Below are 19,174 nucleotides of genomic sequence, written 5' to 3'. Positions count from 1 at the left end.
AGGGTGGTGTTTGGGGGACACTTTCACTCCCTGACAGCTCACTGTCTGGTTACCAAGGCCACCTCTCAGGTAGGGGTGACAGCATGGACTTTTTTTGGGGTGGAAAAAGTCAGGTTTGTTTTTATGCAGACTGGTATGTTGCCATTCTGAGCAGGCTGTTCTAGGCCTGTTATTAAGAGAAAACCATTGCAGGAAGTGAAGCCTTCTGTCCATGGAGAGGCCAGAGTTTGGGAGTCCAGCCAGAGCCCTTGGAGCCTCCTGTCTGTATCCTCCTATATCTCCTAAAATGTGATTCTTTAGGTTTGTTGTTAACAACAAACACAGCACACACACACACACACACACACACACACACACACACATTTTACACACACACACACACACACACACACACACACACACACACAAATAATGATGTTGTGCACTCCCATGAAGAGTAATAGTAGGACATACCCTGTGTTGCCCTCGTCTTTGATTATAATACCAACCAAATTCTGGGTGTCTCAGTTTTTATTCTTGGAGGAGAAAGGATGAGAGTCTTGACTTAGGTTGGCTTAAAGAAAATTCCAAGATGAATAACATAATAAGATCATAAGACGAACAATATATTACATCATGGCACAATGACAACTTTTTACTGTTTTCCTCACAAAGAACAGCAGTTTCTACAATCACCCACAGATGAGAAAGCCCTCGTAGAAGTCCAGAAGTTTTGTGGAGAAGTCACAGCACACTGTTGGAGCAAATTAAGAATCCAAGATTGGATGTACTGAAGCAGGTAAGAGGAATAGTTTCACTTTACCTATGTCCTGCGTCCTCCAAGGCAGCATAGCCCAGTGCCAAAGAGGTGTTCTTATAATCTGTGACTTGTGATTTCTCTCACTGGGGAAAGTGAGAGTATGTGAGTGAATGCCTGGTTTCCTTAGCTGTATGAGACACTGCCAAAGAGATCCACTGCTTTTATTTTTATTTTTATTTATTTATTTATTTTTTAAAAATTTACATCCAAGTTAGTTAGCGTGTAGTGCAACAATGATTTCAGGAGTAGATTCCTTAATGCCCCTTACCCCTTGAGCTCATCCCCCCTCCTACAACTCCTCCAGTAACCCTCTGTTTGTTCTCCATATTTAAGAGTCTCTTATGTTTTGTCCCCCTCCCTTGTTTATATTATTATTGCTTCCCTTCCCTTATGTTCATCTGTTTTGTGAGATTCGCTTCTTTTCATCCCATCCAGATTGCTTAGGTATATCATGTGGTTGAGCATGGGAGTTGTCTGGGAAGGTATCAGGTAGGGCTGTTGGAGGGCATCAAAGGGATATGGGGTGGGTCAGTCGGTTGAGAGTCTGACTTCAGCTCAGGTCATGATCTCATGGTCTGTGAGTTCGGGCCCCACATCGGGCTCTGTGCTGACAGCTCAGAGCCTGGAGCCTGCTTTGGATTCTGTGTCTCCCTCTCTCTCTGCCCCTGCCCTGCTCATGCTCTGTTTCTCTCTCTCTCTGTCAAAAATAAATAAACAACAACAAAAAAGGGATATGGATCCTACTAATCATGCTGTGGACTCCATCAGGAAGCTTGCTTGCTAATGAGCCATTGGGGATAACTCCAAATAGTCATGGGCACCCCCTTACACATAACCCTACCCTGTGGGTGACTCCCTGCATGTGCTTCCAGTGAGAGAGTCTTTGCAGATGGCTAGTGAGCACATGCGGAAAGATGGCCAGACTGCAGGCTGGGGAGAAATCACAAACGTGAGCATTCAGTCCCATCTTAAGGAAAGCAAAACGGAGGCTCTTGGCAACCAACCTGGTTTTGCAAGATTGAGTGAAGGCATGTAAGCTTAAGAATACTACCGAAAGGTGAAACAAGAAGTATGGAGCAGGAATAACCTTATAAAAGTTAGGGGAAAGGCTCAGAATCACTAGCAGGGGTGACAGAAGGTAATTCTCTCCTAAAGCAAGTCAGAAAGACTGGAGGAGGTGGCTGCTGCTTCAGATAGTAAGACAGTAGCAATCTTCAAGGAGTATGAATTATCAGCATAACCTGACACCACCAAAGGAACACAATAATTTTCCAGAAACAGATCACAAGGAAATGAACATCTGTGATTTGTCTTATAAAGAATTCAGAATAGCTGTTTTAAGGAAGCATGGCGAGCTACAGGAAAACACATAAAGACAAGTCAATTAAATCATGAAAACAATATGCAAAATGAGAAGTTTAACAGAGGGATAGAAATCATAAAAAAAAGAAGCAAACTTTCTGAAGCTGAAGAATATAATGAATGAAATGACAAATCCAATAGAGAGCATCAGTATCAGATTGGATTGGACAGAAGAATAAGCCTGTGAAGTAGAAACAGGACATTTAAAATTATGCAGTCAGTGAGAATACAGGAAAAACATGAAATGAATGAAGAAAGCCCCCATGGCCTATGGAGTATCATTAAGCGAAACACTGTAGACATGATTGGAGTTCCCAAAGGAGAAGGATGCAGAAAGGGGCAGAAAGCTTGGTTAAAGGAATAATGGCTGGGAACTTTCTAAATCTGGGGAGAGATTTAGACTTGTAACTCATAAAGTTAATAGGTCACCCCAATATTTCAACCCAAAGTGATCTTCTCCAAAACACATTATAATTCAGCTGTCTAAAATGAAAGATAATGGAGAGAATTTTAAAAGCAGTCAGAGGAGGGGCGCCTGAGTGGCTCAGTCGGCTGAGCATTCGAGTTCAGCTCAGGTCATGATCTCATGGTCTGTGGATTCGAGACCCGCATCGGGCTCTGTGCTGACAGCTCAGAGCCTGGAGCTGCTTTGGATTCTGTGTCTCTGTCTCTCTCTGCTCCTCCCTGCTCACTCTCTCTCTCTCTCTCTCTCCCAAAAATAAACATTAAAAAAATCTTTTAAAGCAGTAAGAGGAAAAATAACCCTCATATGCCCAGAAACCCTCCATAAGGCTATCAGATTTTTTTTTTTTTTGAGAAACCCTGCAGCCCAGAGAGTGAGGGATGATATACTGAAAATGCTGGAAGAAAAAACTGCCAACCAAGAACACTTTACCTAGTAAAGTTGTCTTTCAAAAATAAAGGTGAAATAAAAATTCTCCCAACGAAAGCTGAGGGAATTCATAAGAATTCCCACTAGACTTGCTTTATAAGAGATCCTGGAAGGAGTTCTCTGAGCTGAAACAAAAAGACACTAACTAGTACCATGAAAACATTAGAAGATATACAACACACTGAAAATTTAAATATATTCAGTCAAGTTCAGAATACTCTAATACTGCAATATGGTGGTTAATCACTTAATACTAGTAAAGGTTAAAGGAAAAAAGTACTAAAAATAACTATAGCTACAATAACTTGTTAATGGATTCACAATATAAAAAGATAAATTGTGACATCAGAAACAAAATATGAGAAGGAAGTAAAGGGATAAAGGTTTGTATGTGATTGCAGTTAAGTTGTTATCACTTTAAAATAGACTGTAATGTCTGTAAGGCACTGAATATTTAAAGGAACTCAAATGTTTTAAAAGGGTAAAATGAACTTTACTGAAATGTTCATAAATCTGTATGAACTTAAATCCTTAAAACTAATATGTTACCTAGAATTATAATTAGAGAAATTTTCAATGAATAATTTCATGAATTATTTGAACCTTTAGAGAGGACAGCATAAGATCCTTTCTCATAAGGAATATATAATCTCTGATGGGAAATTAACATTTACTGTCACAATTAGGATATAAGCACAGACACCAGTTCCTTCCCTACAGAGCTTATTGAGATGGGAAGGTCCTAGGGGAGACTCACACCTGAATTTCTAGCCAGATCCAAAAAATATATAAGCCTTAAACAAAGGCCTTGAGCTCTGACACAGTGGCTCAGGTCTCAAGTATGTAGTGGCCCTTCGTATTTTCTTAATAAATTTATAATGACCAGTTTGATCTACAGCCAAGAATGACTCCTGGAACATTCAGACTGTGAGATCTATGCTATGACCCTTTTGCCGGTAAAGGAAGAAGAAAATTCAGTGACTACCTCTGCTCAACCTTGACATTCTAAAGGCCAGTTCTTCTTCCAGTGGAGGTGAACCATACTTACAGGGTCAGCATGGTTATTTCCATGGAAGGAGAGTGAGTTAATCAAGTTTCTATTTACCTCTCATGCTCTCTGTTCCTGTAAAATGAGGAAAAATATTTATAATTCATAACAAGAAACTCAATGTATAAAGCTCTGGCTATATACTTTTCTGTATATTTTCTATATACTTTTCTGCTTATTCTAAGCATACCCTCTGTTGGCTTCATCTTCAGTGTGGTAGCAAGATAGCCATAGCAGGACCAAGTGACATCTAGCATGTAGCAACATCAGAGGAAAAGATTTATCTCTTTCTTAAGTTGTAAATTGAAATAGACATATAAAAGAGTTTATGTGTTACAAGCATGCAGCTAGATATGTGTTCACAAACTTAACAACTAAATAATCAGTATCCAAATTGGTTGTGTTTCTGTTTCATGCCTTACTACAAAACCAAGGAAAGCACGTCCACCTTTCTTTATTCATTATCTGTCCAGCTAGGCTGGAACAGGGAAGCAGAATATGTAGAAACACTGACTACATGTTGAATTATAAATCTTAGGCTACCAAAGTTCCCCTCGATACTTGTTACCCATTATTGATTTCATGGATGCTTGCAGTAAGCTATCTGCAAAGATTATAGACTGGTAGGGACTTTCTTCTAGGAAGCAGAATTATGATATGCTCTCTGCCCGAGAGAAATCGTCTCTTTCATGATTGTTGTCACAGGGAAACTGAGGTATCTGGTAGGATAATGGAAACATAGGAACTAGGAAGTGAAGGATCAGATGAGTGGGAGGGAGAGAAGGGGGATACCTCCCTACTGAAGCTCACCAACAGGTGGGCTTAGTCCTCAGCTACTCCATCCTTGTATCTTCTAGTAAAGACAAGGGCAGTTGTTTGTCACATGAAGCTCATGCAACAAAAGACAGAGTGATTTTAATGTTGACGGCTGTGTGTGGCAATCCATTCGGACCCTGTGAAGCAAAGTCTTCTGAGTCTTCTGCTTATAAATGAGAGCATGTAAGGAGAGAGCTGGGGTCTCTAATGGGATTTTCTTCTGTTCTCACAGATTTCTGAAGAGAAGAATACTGGTTAGAAATGAGTCCTTAGTGACTGAATTTCTTCTTGCTGGCCTAACAGACTGTCCAGAGCTCCAGCAACCCCTCTTCTTCCTGTTTCTGGTGATCTACATTGTCACCATGGTGGGCAACGTTGGCTTGGTCACTCTTATTAGTCTAAATTCTCACCTCCATACCCCCATGTACTACTTCCTCTTCAACCTATCCTTCATTGATCTCTGTTACTCTTCTGTTTTCACCCCCAAAATGCTGATGAACTTTGTATCAAGGGAGAATATCATCTCCTATGTTGGCTGCATGACTCAGCTGTTTTTCTTTCTCTTTTTTGTCATCTCGGAATGCTATATGTTGACCTCAATGGCCTACGATCGCTACGTGGCCATCTGTAATCCGTTGCTGTATAAGGTAACCATGTCCCATCAGGTCTGTGCCTTGCTGACTGTTGCTGCATATATGATGGGGTTTGCTGGAGCCTCTGCCCACACAGGGTGCATGCTCAGACTAACCTTCTGCAGTGTTAATGTCATCAACCATTACCTGTGTGATATTCTTCCTCTCCTCCAACTGTCTTGCAGCAGCACCTATGTCAACGAGGTAGTAGTTCTGATAGTCGTGGGAATTAATATCACAGTACCCAGTTTTACCATCCTGATTTCTTACGTCTTTATCCTCACTAGCATTCTTCATATCAGATCTGCTCAAGGACGATCAAAAGCCTTCAGTACCTGTAGTTCTCACATCATTGCTATTTCTCTTTTCTTTGGCTCAGCAGCATTCATGTATCTTAAATATTCTTCTCCTGGGTCTATGGAGCAGGGGAAAGTTTCTTCAGTTTTCTATACTAATGTGGGGCCCATGCTCAATCCCCTGATCTACAGTTTGAGGAATAAGGATGTCAAAATTGCACTGAGGAAAGTCTTGATTAAAATCCAAAGGAGAAGCATGTTCTAATTAGAAGTGGCAACAATATAAAGAAGTTCAACTTTTTATTTTATAATTATTGGTGTTTTTCAAGGTGAGAATGTGATCATAAACATGTTGTTTCTAGAGATTGTGTTTTGTGTGGTTTAATAGACGTGCTTGTGATTTTTTTGATAGCTGATCTCGTCTCATTTTTCCTTCTGTATCTCCATCATCTTGTGCAAGTTTACATAAATAAGTAATACGTTTTCTGGGGTGCCTGGGTGGCTCAGTCGGTTGAGTGTCCGGCTTCGGTTCAGGTCATGATCTCACAGTTCGTGGGTTCGAGCCCCACATCGGGCTCTGTGCTGACAGTTCAGAGCCTGGATCCTGCTTCGGATTCTGTGTCTCCCTCTCTCTCTGCGCTTCCCCCATTCACACGCTGTCTCTGTGTCTCTCAAAAATGAATAAATGTTAAAAAAAATTTTTAAAAAAAGTAATATGTTTTCTAAATAGAAACTATGCACTGATATTTAAAATAACTTCTATACTACTTTTGTCTCTGGGCTATTCCTAATATGGGCAAATATGATTAGTTTTATCAGTTATATAAAGTTGAAGTTAGAGCTCTCTGATCTAGATATAGAAATGACAAACACTACAAGAGCTCTCCTTCTTTTTTATTTTATTTTATTTTATTTTATTTTATTTTATTTTATTTTATTTTATTTTATTTTATTTTATTTTATTTTTTTAAATTTACATCCAAGTTAGTTAGCATATAGTGCAACAGTGATTTCAGGAGTAGATTCCTTAATGCCCCTTACCCGTTTAGCTCATCCCCCCTCCCACAACCCCTCTAGCAACCCTCTGTTTGTTCTACATATTTAAGAGTCTCATGTTTTGTCCCCTTCCCTGTTTTTATATTATTTTTGCTTCCTGTCCCTTATGTTGATCTGTTCTGTGTCTTTTTTTTTTTTAATTTTTTTTAATGTTTATTTATTTTTGAGACAGAGAGAGAGCATGAATGGGGGAGGGGCAGAGAGAGAGGGAGACACAGAATCAGAAGCAGGCTCCAGGCTCTGAGCCATCAGCCCAGAGCCCGACGTGGGGCTCGAACTCACGGACCGCGAGATGGTGACCTGAGCTGAAGTCGGATGCTTAACCGACTGAGCCACCCAGGCGCCCCTGTTCTGTGTCTTAAAGTCCCCATATGAGTGAAGTCGTATGGTATTTGTCTTTCTCTGACTGACTAATTTCACTTAGCATAACATACCCTCTAGTTCCATCCACATAGTTGCAAATGGCAAGATTTCATTCTTTTTGATTGCTGAGTAATACTCCATTGTATATATATACCACATCTTCTTTATCCATTTATCCATCGCTGGACATTTGGGCTACAAGAGCTCTCATTCTTAACAATATTGTTACTGGTATAGGCAGCAGCACTCAAACAAATGCATTTCAAATTGTGTGTAAAGATTATAGCAGGATCAGATCCCTCTAATAGTGGCCTTTTGTTCTATTTTTTCTTGTCACTTTTTCTGTTATTATTCTGACTTTCCTTCTGTTCTTTGGTAATGGCAAGATCCATATGACATACTACCTGCTTCTGAGAGTGTCTATCAGGGCGATGTATTCAATATCTAAGACAATACACAGACTCCATTGTTCATTGCCAATCATAGTAGTAAGAGGGGATGATTAGAGAAATAATACATATGTATCTCAGGATCCCAGTATGGGGGTTTGGGTTGGTGGTTTAGTGTATTATAAAAGTTGCATTCTTTACCATCTAAAATGATACCAAGTATTTGAAAAAGAGCATATAGTTCTTACTGTAAATTTTAAAATTTATCACCTTAAGGAAAATACTACACAGAGTATTAGGAGGAAAATTTTAGCCATTGTTTTATTAATACAGTGAAGTTTATCATGAAAAAGGTGTATATTAATAGAAATAAACTATATTCCCAGCAACATTTTGTGAATTTACTGAAACCTTGTCTCACCAATAAGATACTAAATATATTTAACTAATGCTTTTTCATATAATTTTCCTACTTGCCACAAATGCTTTTCCAAAAAGCACAAATGTTTCCCAAAAAATGCTTTTCCCATTTGTGTATTTAGAATATTAAATATAGTGGGAGGTAAGAAATACCTTTTACCTTTTATTCATGTGTTTGAATAACAACAATAATAAACTAAATGTTGTAATAAGTAATAGAGATTACATTACAAAACACACACACTAGTTTTCTGTAAGTCCCAATATATCTGCTTAACAATATATTGTTTAAAATATTGAACTCTGCATATTTTTACACAAATAAATTTTACTTACAAAGACATAAAATATTTCAAATTTTGTTTAATAAGGTATAGTTTATATATAGTAAAATATGCAAATATTAAATATACACCTTGATGACTTTTTGCCTAAGTATAAACTCCACCCAGAAAAAGATATGGAACATTTCAATGAGCCCAGAAATTTTCCTCATTCCCCTTTCTAGTCAACAGAAACCCCCATTGCTCTGATTTCTCTCACTTTAGAGTAGTTTTGTCTCTTTTTAAAAATCTTAAAAATAGGGGCGCCTGGGTGGCGCAGTCGGTTAAGCGTCCGACTTCAGCCAGGTCACGATCTCGCGGTCCGTGAGTTCGAGCCCCGCGTCAGGCTCTGGGCTGATGGCTCGGAGCCTGGAGCCTGCTTCCGATTCTGTGTCTCCCTCTCTCTCTGCCCCTCCCCCGTTCATGCTCTGTCTCTCTCTGTCCCAAAAATAAAAAAAAAATAAAAACGTTGAAAAAAAAAAAAAAAAAATCTTAAAAATAAAACCAAACTGTTTATACGTTTGTATCTACCTTCTTCATTTGACATAATCATTTTTGTATTTTAAACATATTGCTGCATATATCATTAAATTATTTTCTGAGAAGTATCTCATTGAATCTGTTTTCCACAGTTTACTTATCTATTCTTATAATGTTGGAAATTTGGCTATTATAAATAAAACTTGAATAAATATTTAAGTACAGTTTTTTAACGTGTATACTAATTTCTCTGGATATATAGTTAGCAGTGGAGTATCTGGATCAGTACATGTATGTGTATCTTTATTAGAAAACACCAATTTGTTTTCCAAAGTACTTATACTATTTTACTCTCTTGACAGTAGTGTATGAAAGTTACAGTTGCTCCACATCCACATGTATGCTTGGTATTTTAAGTCTTATTAATTTTAGACATTCTGGTGTGCATACAATGGTATCTCATTATAGTTTGGACAAGAATGCTGAAATAAAATTTTTCAGATTTATTAATATATTTGGGCCTGTATTGCTTCTTGGAATGATAACTTTTAAAAGTTTGCTACTTATACAGATTAGGAAACAAATAAAGCTGTCTTTGTTCTCAGATGACATGACTACCTCTATAGAGAATCTCTCAAAATTGATAGCAACAACAACAACAAAAACAAAGCAACAAACAAAACCTCATGGAATTAGTAAGTGACTATATGAAAGTCACAGGATACAAAGTTAACCTACAAAAGTTAATTTATTTCCTATATATCAGTAATTGGATAATTGGAATTTGAAATGAAAACACAATACTGTTCATATTAGCGCCTCTGTAGCCATCCCCAGTAAAGAAGAAATACCTAGTTATAAACCTAACAAAATATTTGTAGTATCTAGGTGTGAAAAACTACAAACTTTAATAAACGTACTTAAAAAGATCAAAAGAAATGGAAAGATATTCTATGTTAATGGCTTGGAATACTCAATAACATTAAGATGTCAATTCTTCTTAACTTCATCTATGGATTCAGTGTGATCCCCATCAAAATTCTAGCAAATTTTTGTGGATATCACCAAAGTTTATATGGAAAGGCAAAAGAGCCAGAATATCAAATAAAATACTGAAGGGGAAAAAAGTTGTAGGACAGACACTATTCAACTATAAGACTGACTATAAAATTATAGTAATCAAGACTGTGTGATGAAAGAAAAGATACATAGACCAACAGATCAGAAGAGAGAGCTCAGGAATAAACATACAAAATATTGTCAACTGATTATTGACAAACGAACAAAGGCAAATCAGTTGAGAAATAGTAATCTTTTTAACAAGTGATGTTGGAAAAATCAGATACCCATATGCAAAAACATGAATTTAGACATAAACCTTATGCCTTTCAAAGCAAAACAACCTCAAAATAGATCATCAACCAATTGTAAACTACAAAATTCAAAGCGTAAACTATGACACTTTTAAAGGAACTCAGAGAACTTAGGTGAATTTAGGTGAATTTGGATTTGGTGATTGGTGAGGTTTTAGATATAATACCAAAGCATGATTCATGAAAAAAAATTGGTAAGACAAACTTTAAATGTTTAAAAACATTTTTGGAAACAACATTGTTTTAAAAAGGAGAATCAAGGGGCTCCTGGGTGGCTCAGTTGGTTAAGTGTCCAACTTTGGCTCGGATCATGATCTCACAGTTTGTGAGTTCAAGCCCCGCGTTGGGCTCTGTGCTATCAGTTCAGAGCCTGGAGCCTGGTTCGGATTCTGTTATCTCCCTCTCTCTCTGCCCCTCCCCCACTCATGCTCTGTCTTTCTCTGTCTCTCAAAAAATGAATAAATGTTAAAAAAAATTTCAAAAAAGGAAAGTCAAGCCACAGAATGGGAGAAAATATTGGCAAAGCATAGATCTGAGAAAGAACTTGTACCACCGTATACAAAGAATTCTAAAACTCAACTGTAGGAAAACAAACAACTGAAAGGATGAGACAAATATTTGGACAAACACCTCACCAAAAAAGATATGCAGATGGAAAATAAGTGTTTGAGAAGTTGCTTGGCTTTATTTGTTTTTAGGGAATTTTCAATTAAAATAACAATGAGATGCCCCTGCAAACCTATTACAATGACTAAAATTGAGAAACTGGCAGTACTAATTGCTGGCAAAGATGTAGAGCAATAGGAACTTTTGTTCATTGCTGGTGCTAATGCAAAGTGGTACAGCTACTTTGGAAAACAGTTGGGCAGTTTCTTATAAAAGCAAACATAGTCTTCACTCTGAATCCAGCAATGATGCTTCTCAATATTTCCCAACTGATTTGAAAATTTCACGTCCAGACAAAAACCTTCACATGAATGTTCATAGCAGCTTTATTTATGATTGCTCCAAACGGGAAGCAAACAAGATGTTCTTAAAAAAGGGAATGGATAAACTTTGATATATCTGTAGAAGGAAATATTATTTAAAGATAAAAAGAAATGAACTGTCATACCATGAAAAAACATGTAGGAGTGTTGAAGACCTATTTCCAAGTGAAAAAGCCAGTTTGGAAAGGCTAGTTACTATATGTTTCCAACTGTATGACATTCTGGAAAAGGCAAAGCTATAGAGACAGTAAAAAGATCAGTTGTTGTCAGGTTTTCGGAGGGTACCAGGAGGGGTGAATAAAAGAAACACTGGGGATTTTTAGGACAGTGAAACTATTCCATATGACACTGTCATGATAGACAAGTGATGTTATGTACTTTTCAAAACCCAAAGAATATTACGGTACAAAGAATGAAGCTTAATGTATGGAAGTCTAAAAACTTGTTTTTGAAGTCATGGCAATCCCAGGAAGGAACACAAATAATGAACAGGGAATCTTAGTGCATTACAAAATTATGAAACAACTTCAGTGAAGGAGAAGGGGAATAAAAGCTAGAAATGAGTGAAGTTTGTAAGACTAAAAGCAAAAGAACTGTACATAAGCATGTGCTCTAGTTGATGAAGTTGGTTTCCATTGGGGATGTTAGTTAAGAATTCTGATACTGCTGCAACATGCATACTGGAATTGAACAATTAAGTAAATGGATGGTGGAGGAGGGGAGCCAGGTTTCTTGCTGTTGGGAGTGGGAATTTACAAATAAGTGGAATTAAACGGAGGCTAGAATGATGGATGTGATAATAGATGAGAGTTGGAAACATTAGTACAAACTCACATTTAGCCTAATAGAGATAAAGATGGTTACACATGTATATACATTTGTCAGTATACAAACATATTTCTTTGTTTTGTCAACTGAAAGGGTCTTAAAAGAATGACACCCCCGTAGCAACAAGCACAGCTAGCATTGGGATCTTGGTTTCTAATACCATTCCCTAATACAAAGAATTTAATACCATTTCCTGTAGAAATGGCTGATTCAATGACCAGGGCAGGAGATAACCGAGATGAGCCTGGAGCATCTTGTAATGCCACAGAGTAAGGAAGTGCTATAAACACACCAAATACACACACACACACACACACACACACACACACACACACACAATGGGAGTGTTCCAAAGGGGCATTGGAGGCAACTGAAAGAGCTCTACTGGAAAATTTGAGCTGGACAATTTGAGTAAATAAAGTATATATTGGGTTATAATCCAGTGTATAAGTAAATCTTCATATGGTCAAATTGATATAAATAAATAATTCAACAAATTAGTAATTCCTACTCCTTAGGTGTGGGCTGCTCATAGTAACTCCTTCCTAAAAAGTACAGAGTGGAAGTTGGAGTGCAGAGAGCATGACTTTACAGTGGAGAAACCTGACAAACTGCATCAGCCAAGTGATCAAAGTCACAATGAACATTCATAAATCATAAGGGTAGTATATACTCTTGACACAATGTGATGCAGATGGCATTACCTCTGTGATCTGCATCTCCCAAGCCCATAATCTCAGTGTAATCATTACAAAATCATCAAATTCCAGTAGAGGGACACCCTATAAAATACCTGACAAGTACTCTTCAAAACTGTGAGGTCATAAAGAACAAAGAACCTGTGAGAAACTGTCACAGCCAACAGGAGCCTAAAGAGACATGGCAGATACGTGTAATATGGGACCCTGTTAAGAAAAAAAGACATTAGGTAAAAGCCAAACTAAATAAATCATGGACTTTAATTAAAAATAATGCCTCAGGGGCGCCTGGGTGGCTCAGTCGGTTAAGCGTCTGACTTCAGCTCAGGTCACGATCTCGCGGTCTGTGAGTTCGAGCCCCGCGTCGGGCTCTGGGCTGATGGCTCAGAGCCTGGAGCCTGCTTCAGATTCTGTGTCTCCCTCTCTCTCTGCCCCTTCCCCGTTCATGCTCTGTCTCTTTCTGTCTCAAAAATAAATAAACGTTAAAAAAAAATTTAAAAAAAATGCCTCAATATTGGTTCATCTTTTGTAATGAATGTAACCATATGATTGTAAAATGTTAGTATTAGGGCCAACTGTGTGCCAGAGGGATGTATGAGAACTCTGTATTATCTTGTCAGTTTTTCTGTATATAGAGAACTCTTTTTAAAAGTAAGGTCTAGCCACAGAACTTGGCAGAAAGAAAAAAATTTATTTTTCTTTTTTTCTTACATTAAAAAAATTTAATTACTTTTAAAAAAAATTAAAAAAGTAAAAGTAAGGTCTATGGGTGCCTGGGTGGCTTAGTCGGTTAAGCTTCCAACTTCCACTCAGGTCATGATCTCACAGTCTGTGGGTTCAAGCCCCGCGTTGGGCTCTGTGCTGACAGCTTGGAGCCTGGAGCCTGCTTCGGATTCTGTGTCTCCCTCTTTCTCTGCCCCTCCCCTGCTCGTGCTATGTCTGTTTGTCTCTCTCTCTCTCTCAAAACATAAATGAACATTAAAAAAAATTTTTTTAAGTAAGGTCTAAAGCATACTTTGGAGATATTGAGTGTTCAGTTCTAGACTACCACAATAAAAAGAATATTGCAATAAAAAAATCAGGTCTAAAAATATTAAAAACATGACACAAGAACTTAGGGCATACAGCAAAGCCAGTCTTCTGAAAAAGATTAAAGCTACAAATATTATCTGAAAGAGGTTCTCCCTACATTGGGAGGCAAAAATCATTATCACCAGTGATGGGAGACCCGAGACTGGGAAGTCTGTACAAACAAACCTTGTTAAACCTTTCTAGTTGCTTCTCCACAATTAGCTACCCTTGCTAAAGCCCCTTTGCCATGTCATGTTTCCACAATTTGCTACCCTTTGTCCAGCTTGCAATTGTAAGCATTTGGCTCTAAGCGATTTCTTTTGGTTTTCACTTTTCTTGTGACAAATCCCATGCACAGTAAGTGAAGAGTCACTAAATTCTACTCCTGAAACCAATATTGTAGTATATGTTAACTAACTAGAATTTAAATAAATTTTGAAAAAAAAATAATTAAAAGGTGGATGTTTTTTCCCTACTAATCTGTCTGATGTCAATTTAATTCTTAGGCCCAGCTGGAGACCCTAGCAGAATTTTTCCTCCTCTCCAGCATAGAGTTTTTATAATTTTACATACTTACATATGTACCAATAACTTACAATTAGAATAGTTTTGTATGTTTTAAAATTTGTGTTTTCATACGGTGCCTTGTCTTTTGAATTTTTTAACTAAAATTTCATATTTGGTATTTATTCTTGTTCATATATGGAATAGTTACTCATTTATTTTCAGTCTGCTTGCCAGGGTCTATGTAAATGCTCTCTGCTCAGATCACCTGGAGTTTAGCTTACTCTGAACCTGAATCTCTCACATCATCTCTGTGGCCCTTTCATTGTTTTTTTTTTTTAATTTTTAAATGCTTATTTATTTTTGAGAGAGAGAGAGAGAGAGAGTGAGAGTGCAGGGGAGGGGCAGAGAGACATGGAGACACAGAATCCGAAGCAAGCTCCAGGCTCCCAGCTGTAAGCACAGAGCCCGATGCGGGGCTCCTGAGATCATGATCTGAGCTGAAGTTGGGTGCTCAACCAACTGAACCACCCAGGCGCCCTGCCCTTTCATTTGTTAAAGTTGGCCTGCCTTTTTGCTTTTTCACCTTTTCTGAAACCCATGCACCTTTATTGAGACCCTGAATGTGTAGTTCTGTCTATACTGAAGCAGGCATTTACCTGTGGAAAAACTGCGATAAACTGCAGACACCTGCCAAGGTCTAAACGCCGGAAGACCTATGGGTTTTCTCCTCAAAATATGCTCATCTGAACAGCAGCTTCTGTGTTAGCTGGGAAGTCATTAGAAGTACAAAATCTAGTGCCCACTCCAGATTTACTGAATTAGATTCTGTTTTCCTTTTCCTTCCTGGCACTTGAAGACTTAATTTTCTTTTGTTACCTCAGTTATATATTTACCCTTAAAAATATATTGGCCGGGGTGCCTGGGTGGCTCAGTCGGTTTAGTGCTGGACTCTTGGTTCTGGCTCAGGTCACAATCTCACAGTTCAGTTTGTAGGGTCCAGCCCCGCAGAGGGCTCTGTGCTGTTAGTGCAGGATTCTCTCTCTTTCCCTCTCTCTGCCCCTGTTCCTCTCTTTCTGGCTCTCAAAATAAATTTTAAAAAAACTTAAAAAAAATATGTTATCTAACATTTCTGGGTGTTTATAGTAGGTTAGCTCAGTGAGACATTGTCCTGCAAATTAAAAATTGAGTTAGTCAAAAATAAGTTTTTCTTTTCTGCATCTTTAGGAGAATATACTATAAGGCTTAAATTACCACTCACTTTGACAAGTTAGAACATACTGGGCTTGAGTTACTAAAACGGAGTCAAGGGATGTTCTGGTAGTTCTCGTGAAAAGGGTCACCATTTGACATACTTTGTTACAATTGAATTAGGCTAAGGTGACTGTTATGTAGGTGGAACAAAGGACATGAATGAGATAGTTTTGCAATGTATGGATAAGCTCAGAGTCTCTCTACACTCATTCTGTATTGCACATATTAACACTGGTTGTATTAAAGGTGAAAAAATGACCTTCAGCTCTGGCTTAGAACCTAGGCATAAAACTCTTCTTGCAATGTGATTTGATATAATATGAACTTAGAGGGAGTGTTTCTGGTTCTTAGATCACCTAAATAAGAGTTCTTAACATTTCTATAGAAAACACATGTTTTAATAAATCTCCAAGGTCCTCATCACTACTGCCGCCCAAGGAATGTCTTCTTTTGGGACATATTTCAAATTTACCCTGAGGAATGTTTAGTCCCCTTGTAATTTTGAGGAGTCTGAGAACAATAATTGAGACCCATTTTAGTAATGGTTGGTTTTAAATTATCCTAAGTATGGACCCATATGAGGGAGTTCCTAAATATTTTTCTTGACCTCCGTTCTTTTTCCCTTTACTCTTTCTCTCATTAAGTTCACATAATGTCATGGCTTTAACCTTTATAGAATTAATCTCCAATTTTTTTTCATATTCTGGTCTGTGTCTTGAACTTCATTTAGCCTTAAGTAGGCTGTATACTTCTACCTGGATGTCCAGTTGGCAACTGAAGTCCACCATGTTCAAAATTGAATGTATATGTATATGAATATTTCTACTCGTTCTGAGTTCTCTTTGTTTATAGCAACACCATAATTTATCCAAATCCCTATGCTAGTACCTTTGGGAATTTCTTGCCTATATCTGTTCCCTTTGTGTGAAGTCCTGATGAGTCTTTCCTTACAACATCTCTTGCATTATATTTATTATATATTATTTATGTGGTTATTATATATTTATTTATTTTAATATTATAATTGCCTCTCATAGCTCCTCCTTCCTTCAGTTTCTCTTGTACCAGTCCCCACTGCTGGCCTCCACCATATTAGTCCTTCCAAATCTACGCTTTGATCTTTTCTATCCTGTGTCAAAATAGGAATTAAAATCTTGAGTGGCTTAATGGCCTCTCATAATAAGCTGACCTTGATTTTGGCATTTGAAAGCCAAATGCCACTATACTGACCTAAATCTGACTTTTGATCTCACTCCATGCTGCAGTCCAGAGGGGGAGACATTGGAACTTCTCTGAGAGCCTGTGAAAGTAAGTCCTCTATGTGACATTCAGGGAGAAAGCTCAGTAACTCTGATCTGTATGGTATCTAAGAGTTCAGTAGTGGCCTTTACTAGTCTTACTGATGTCTTTTTCTTCCCACATTCAGGTCTACAGAGAAAACCATTGACACCACACAAGCCTTTGCCTGTGTGCCAAGAATTCTGTTGTAGTATTCACTATAAATTCCAGGAAATTCTGTTGTAGTATCCACTATAAATTCCAGGAAATATGGAATTCATCTATTCTTCTATTATACAAATATTTATTGAACACTTAGGTGCTACAGGGATAGCACTGGAGAAAATAGACACAATCCATTTGGAGCTTAAATTCAAATGTAAGTGGGTACATGAGTGTGTGGTGGGAACATACAACAAATGAATAAATGAATAAATGTGTAGTATTTCATAGAGTGATAGGTGCTGGGGAGAAACCATTGTGGATGCAGGAAAGATCATCATGTTCTTCTATCTGGGGATGTACCCCATTTGGGAGGAAATGAAATTGTATGCAAAATGGCATACTCCCAATGGTCAATGCTATTATCATGAACTAAGTTGTAAATGTAGACTAGGTAAAAATTGTTTTCCACTGCAAAGTCTGATCTTTGGGGAAAACACAGGTCTTCCAATTTTTAATCAGTTCCCTAGGATTTCCCACCCATGAAAACTCCTTTGGGTCATGTTAGCAGATGGACCTTCTGATGAAGCAGATGATATTTATTTCCCCTAGTCTGAGAGGACACTGGGCAAAACCACCATCAGAAATCATTATCTGTAACTCCTGACTCCTCAGAGTCTGTGGTTCTGAGGTTTGTGCTCTGGCTCCATCAGTTCAAAACTCACTCAAAACAAAAATAACAAGAAGATCTCTGTTTTGGGTTGTTCATCCCTGAAATTCATCAGAGCCAAGGTCCAGTATTAAAGTTCTAATGCAGAAGAGTGAGGATTGCATTTTATCGTTCCTACTATTGTTTTTCCAAATCTTTTTTATGAGAGCCACAGACCCCTTGAAATGATATATCTCTTGCTGAGATGGCAGATGTCCCTGAGGTGGGACTGGTGGACTGTCAAAGAAGGCGTACAGAAGAGATGATCACAGGGTTCCTGCATTTTATCCCTATGGATATTGCCCTTTATGACTTTTTGATAGACATCTTTAAACAATCTCAGCAAAGGCTGAGACAGCAGTGGCACACAGGAGGGTGGGTATGAGTTCATTCTCATTCTGGGACTCTGTCTCATTACGGAGGGATTGGGGGAAGAGAGCTGGGTGCTCATTTTAATGTCACCCTCTGTCCTGTTCTCACAGGTACGCCCTAGGGAACAATGGCAGCAGGCAATGACTCTTTAGTGACCCAGTTTATCCTGCTGGGTTTAACACAACAGCCAGAACTCCAGCTGCCTCTCTTCTTCATTTTCTTAGGAATCTACGTGGTCACCGTGATGGGGAACATGGGCTTGATTATTCTGATTGGTCTGAAGCCTCACCTGCACACTCCCATGTACTACTTTCTCTTCAACCTTTCCTTCATTGATCTCTGCTACTCGTCTGTCATAATGCCTAGAATGCTGATAGGTTTTGTAAAGCAAAACACCATCTCTTACGAGGAGTGCATGGCTCAGCTCTGTTTCTTCTCCTTCTTTGTCATTGATGAGTGCTGTATTTTGACATCGATGGCCTATGACCGGTATGTGGCCATCTGTAGGCCCCTGCTTTACAAGGCCATCATGTCCCACCAGGTCTGCCTCATGCTGATGGCAGGAACATATGCAATGGGGTTTGTGGGTGCCATGGCCCACACCGGGTGCATGCTGAGGCTCACGTTCTGTGATGGCAACATCATTAATCATTACATGTGTGACATACCTCCTCTCCTTCAGCTCTCCTGCACAAGCACCTACGTCAACGAGCTGGTGGTTTTCATTGTGGTGGGAATCAATGTAATAATGCCCAGTCTCACCATCACCATTTCTTACATCTTGATCATCTCCAACATCCTCCGTATCCGTTCTACAGAGGGCAGGTCCAAAGCCTTCAGTACCTGCAGCTCCCACATAGTTACTGTTTCTCTCTTCTTTGGAGCATCAGCATTCATGTATCTAAAACCTTTTCCTGCTGGGTCCCTGGATCAAGATAAGGTATCCACAGTTTTTTATACCATTGTGGGGCCAATGATGAATCCTTTTATCTATAGTCTGAGGAACAAAGATGTCAAAATTGCACTGAGTAAGACTTTTAAGAAAAGGGAGTTCTCTTGA

The 19,174-nt window shown here is 38.4% G+C and overlaps 2 protein-coding genes across 2 annotated transcripts; both read left to right on the top strand.

Annotated features, from left to right (window-relative positions):
- The first annotated feature begins 4,984 nt into the window (after positions 1-4,984).
- LOC115525408 (olfactory receptor 8B3) lies at positions 4,985-6,110 on the top strand. The gene is made up of 2 exons (XM_030332600.1): positions 4,985-5,010; positions 5,177-6,110. The coding sequence occupies exons 1-2, from the start codon at positions 4,985-4,987 to the stop codon at positions 6,108-6,110; spliced, it is 960 nt and encodes a 319-aa protein (XP_030188460.1).
- A 12,131-nt stretch (positions 6,111-18,241) lies between these two features.
- On the top strand, positions 18,242-19,174 carry LOC115525489 (olfactory receptor 147-like). The gene has a single exon (XM_030332697.1). The coding sequence runs from the start codon at positions 18,242-18,244 to the stop codon at positions 19,172-19,174; it is 933 nt and encodes a 310-aa protein (XP_030188557.1).

This window comes from Lynx canadensis, chromosome D1 (genome assembly GCF_007474595.2).
Source record: "Lynx canadensis isolate LIC74 chromosome D1, mLynCan4.pri.v2, whole genome shotgun sequence".
Taxonomy (NCBI): domain Eukaryota; kingdom Metazoa; phylum Chordata; class Mammalia; order Carnivora; family Felidae; genus Lynx; species Lynx canadensis.
The sequence above is the reverse complement of the archived record's forward strand: the minus strand, read 5'-3'. Positions and strand labels throughout refer to the sequence as shown.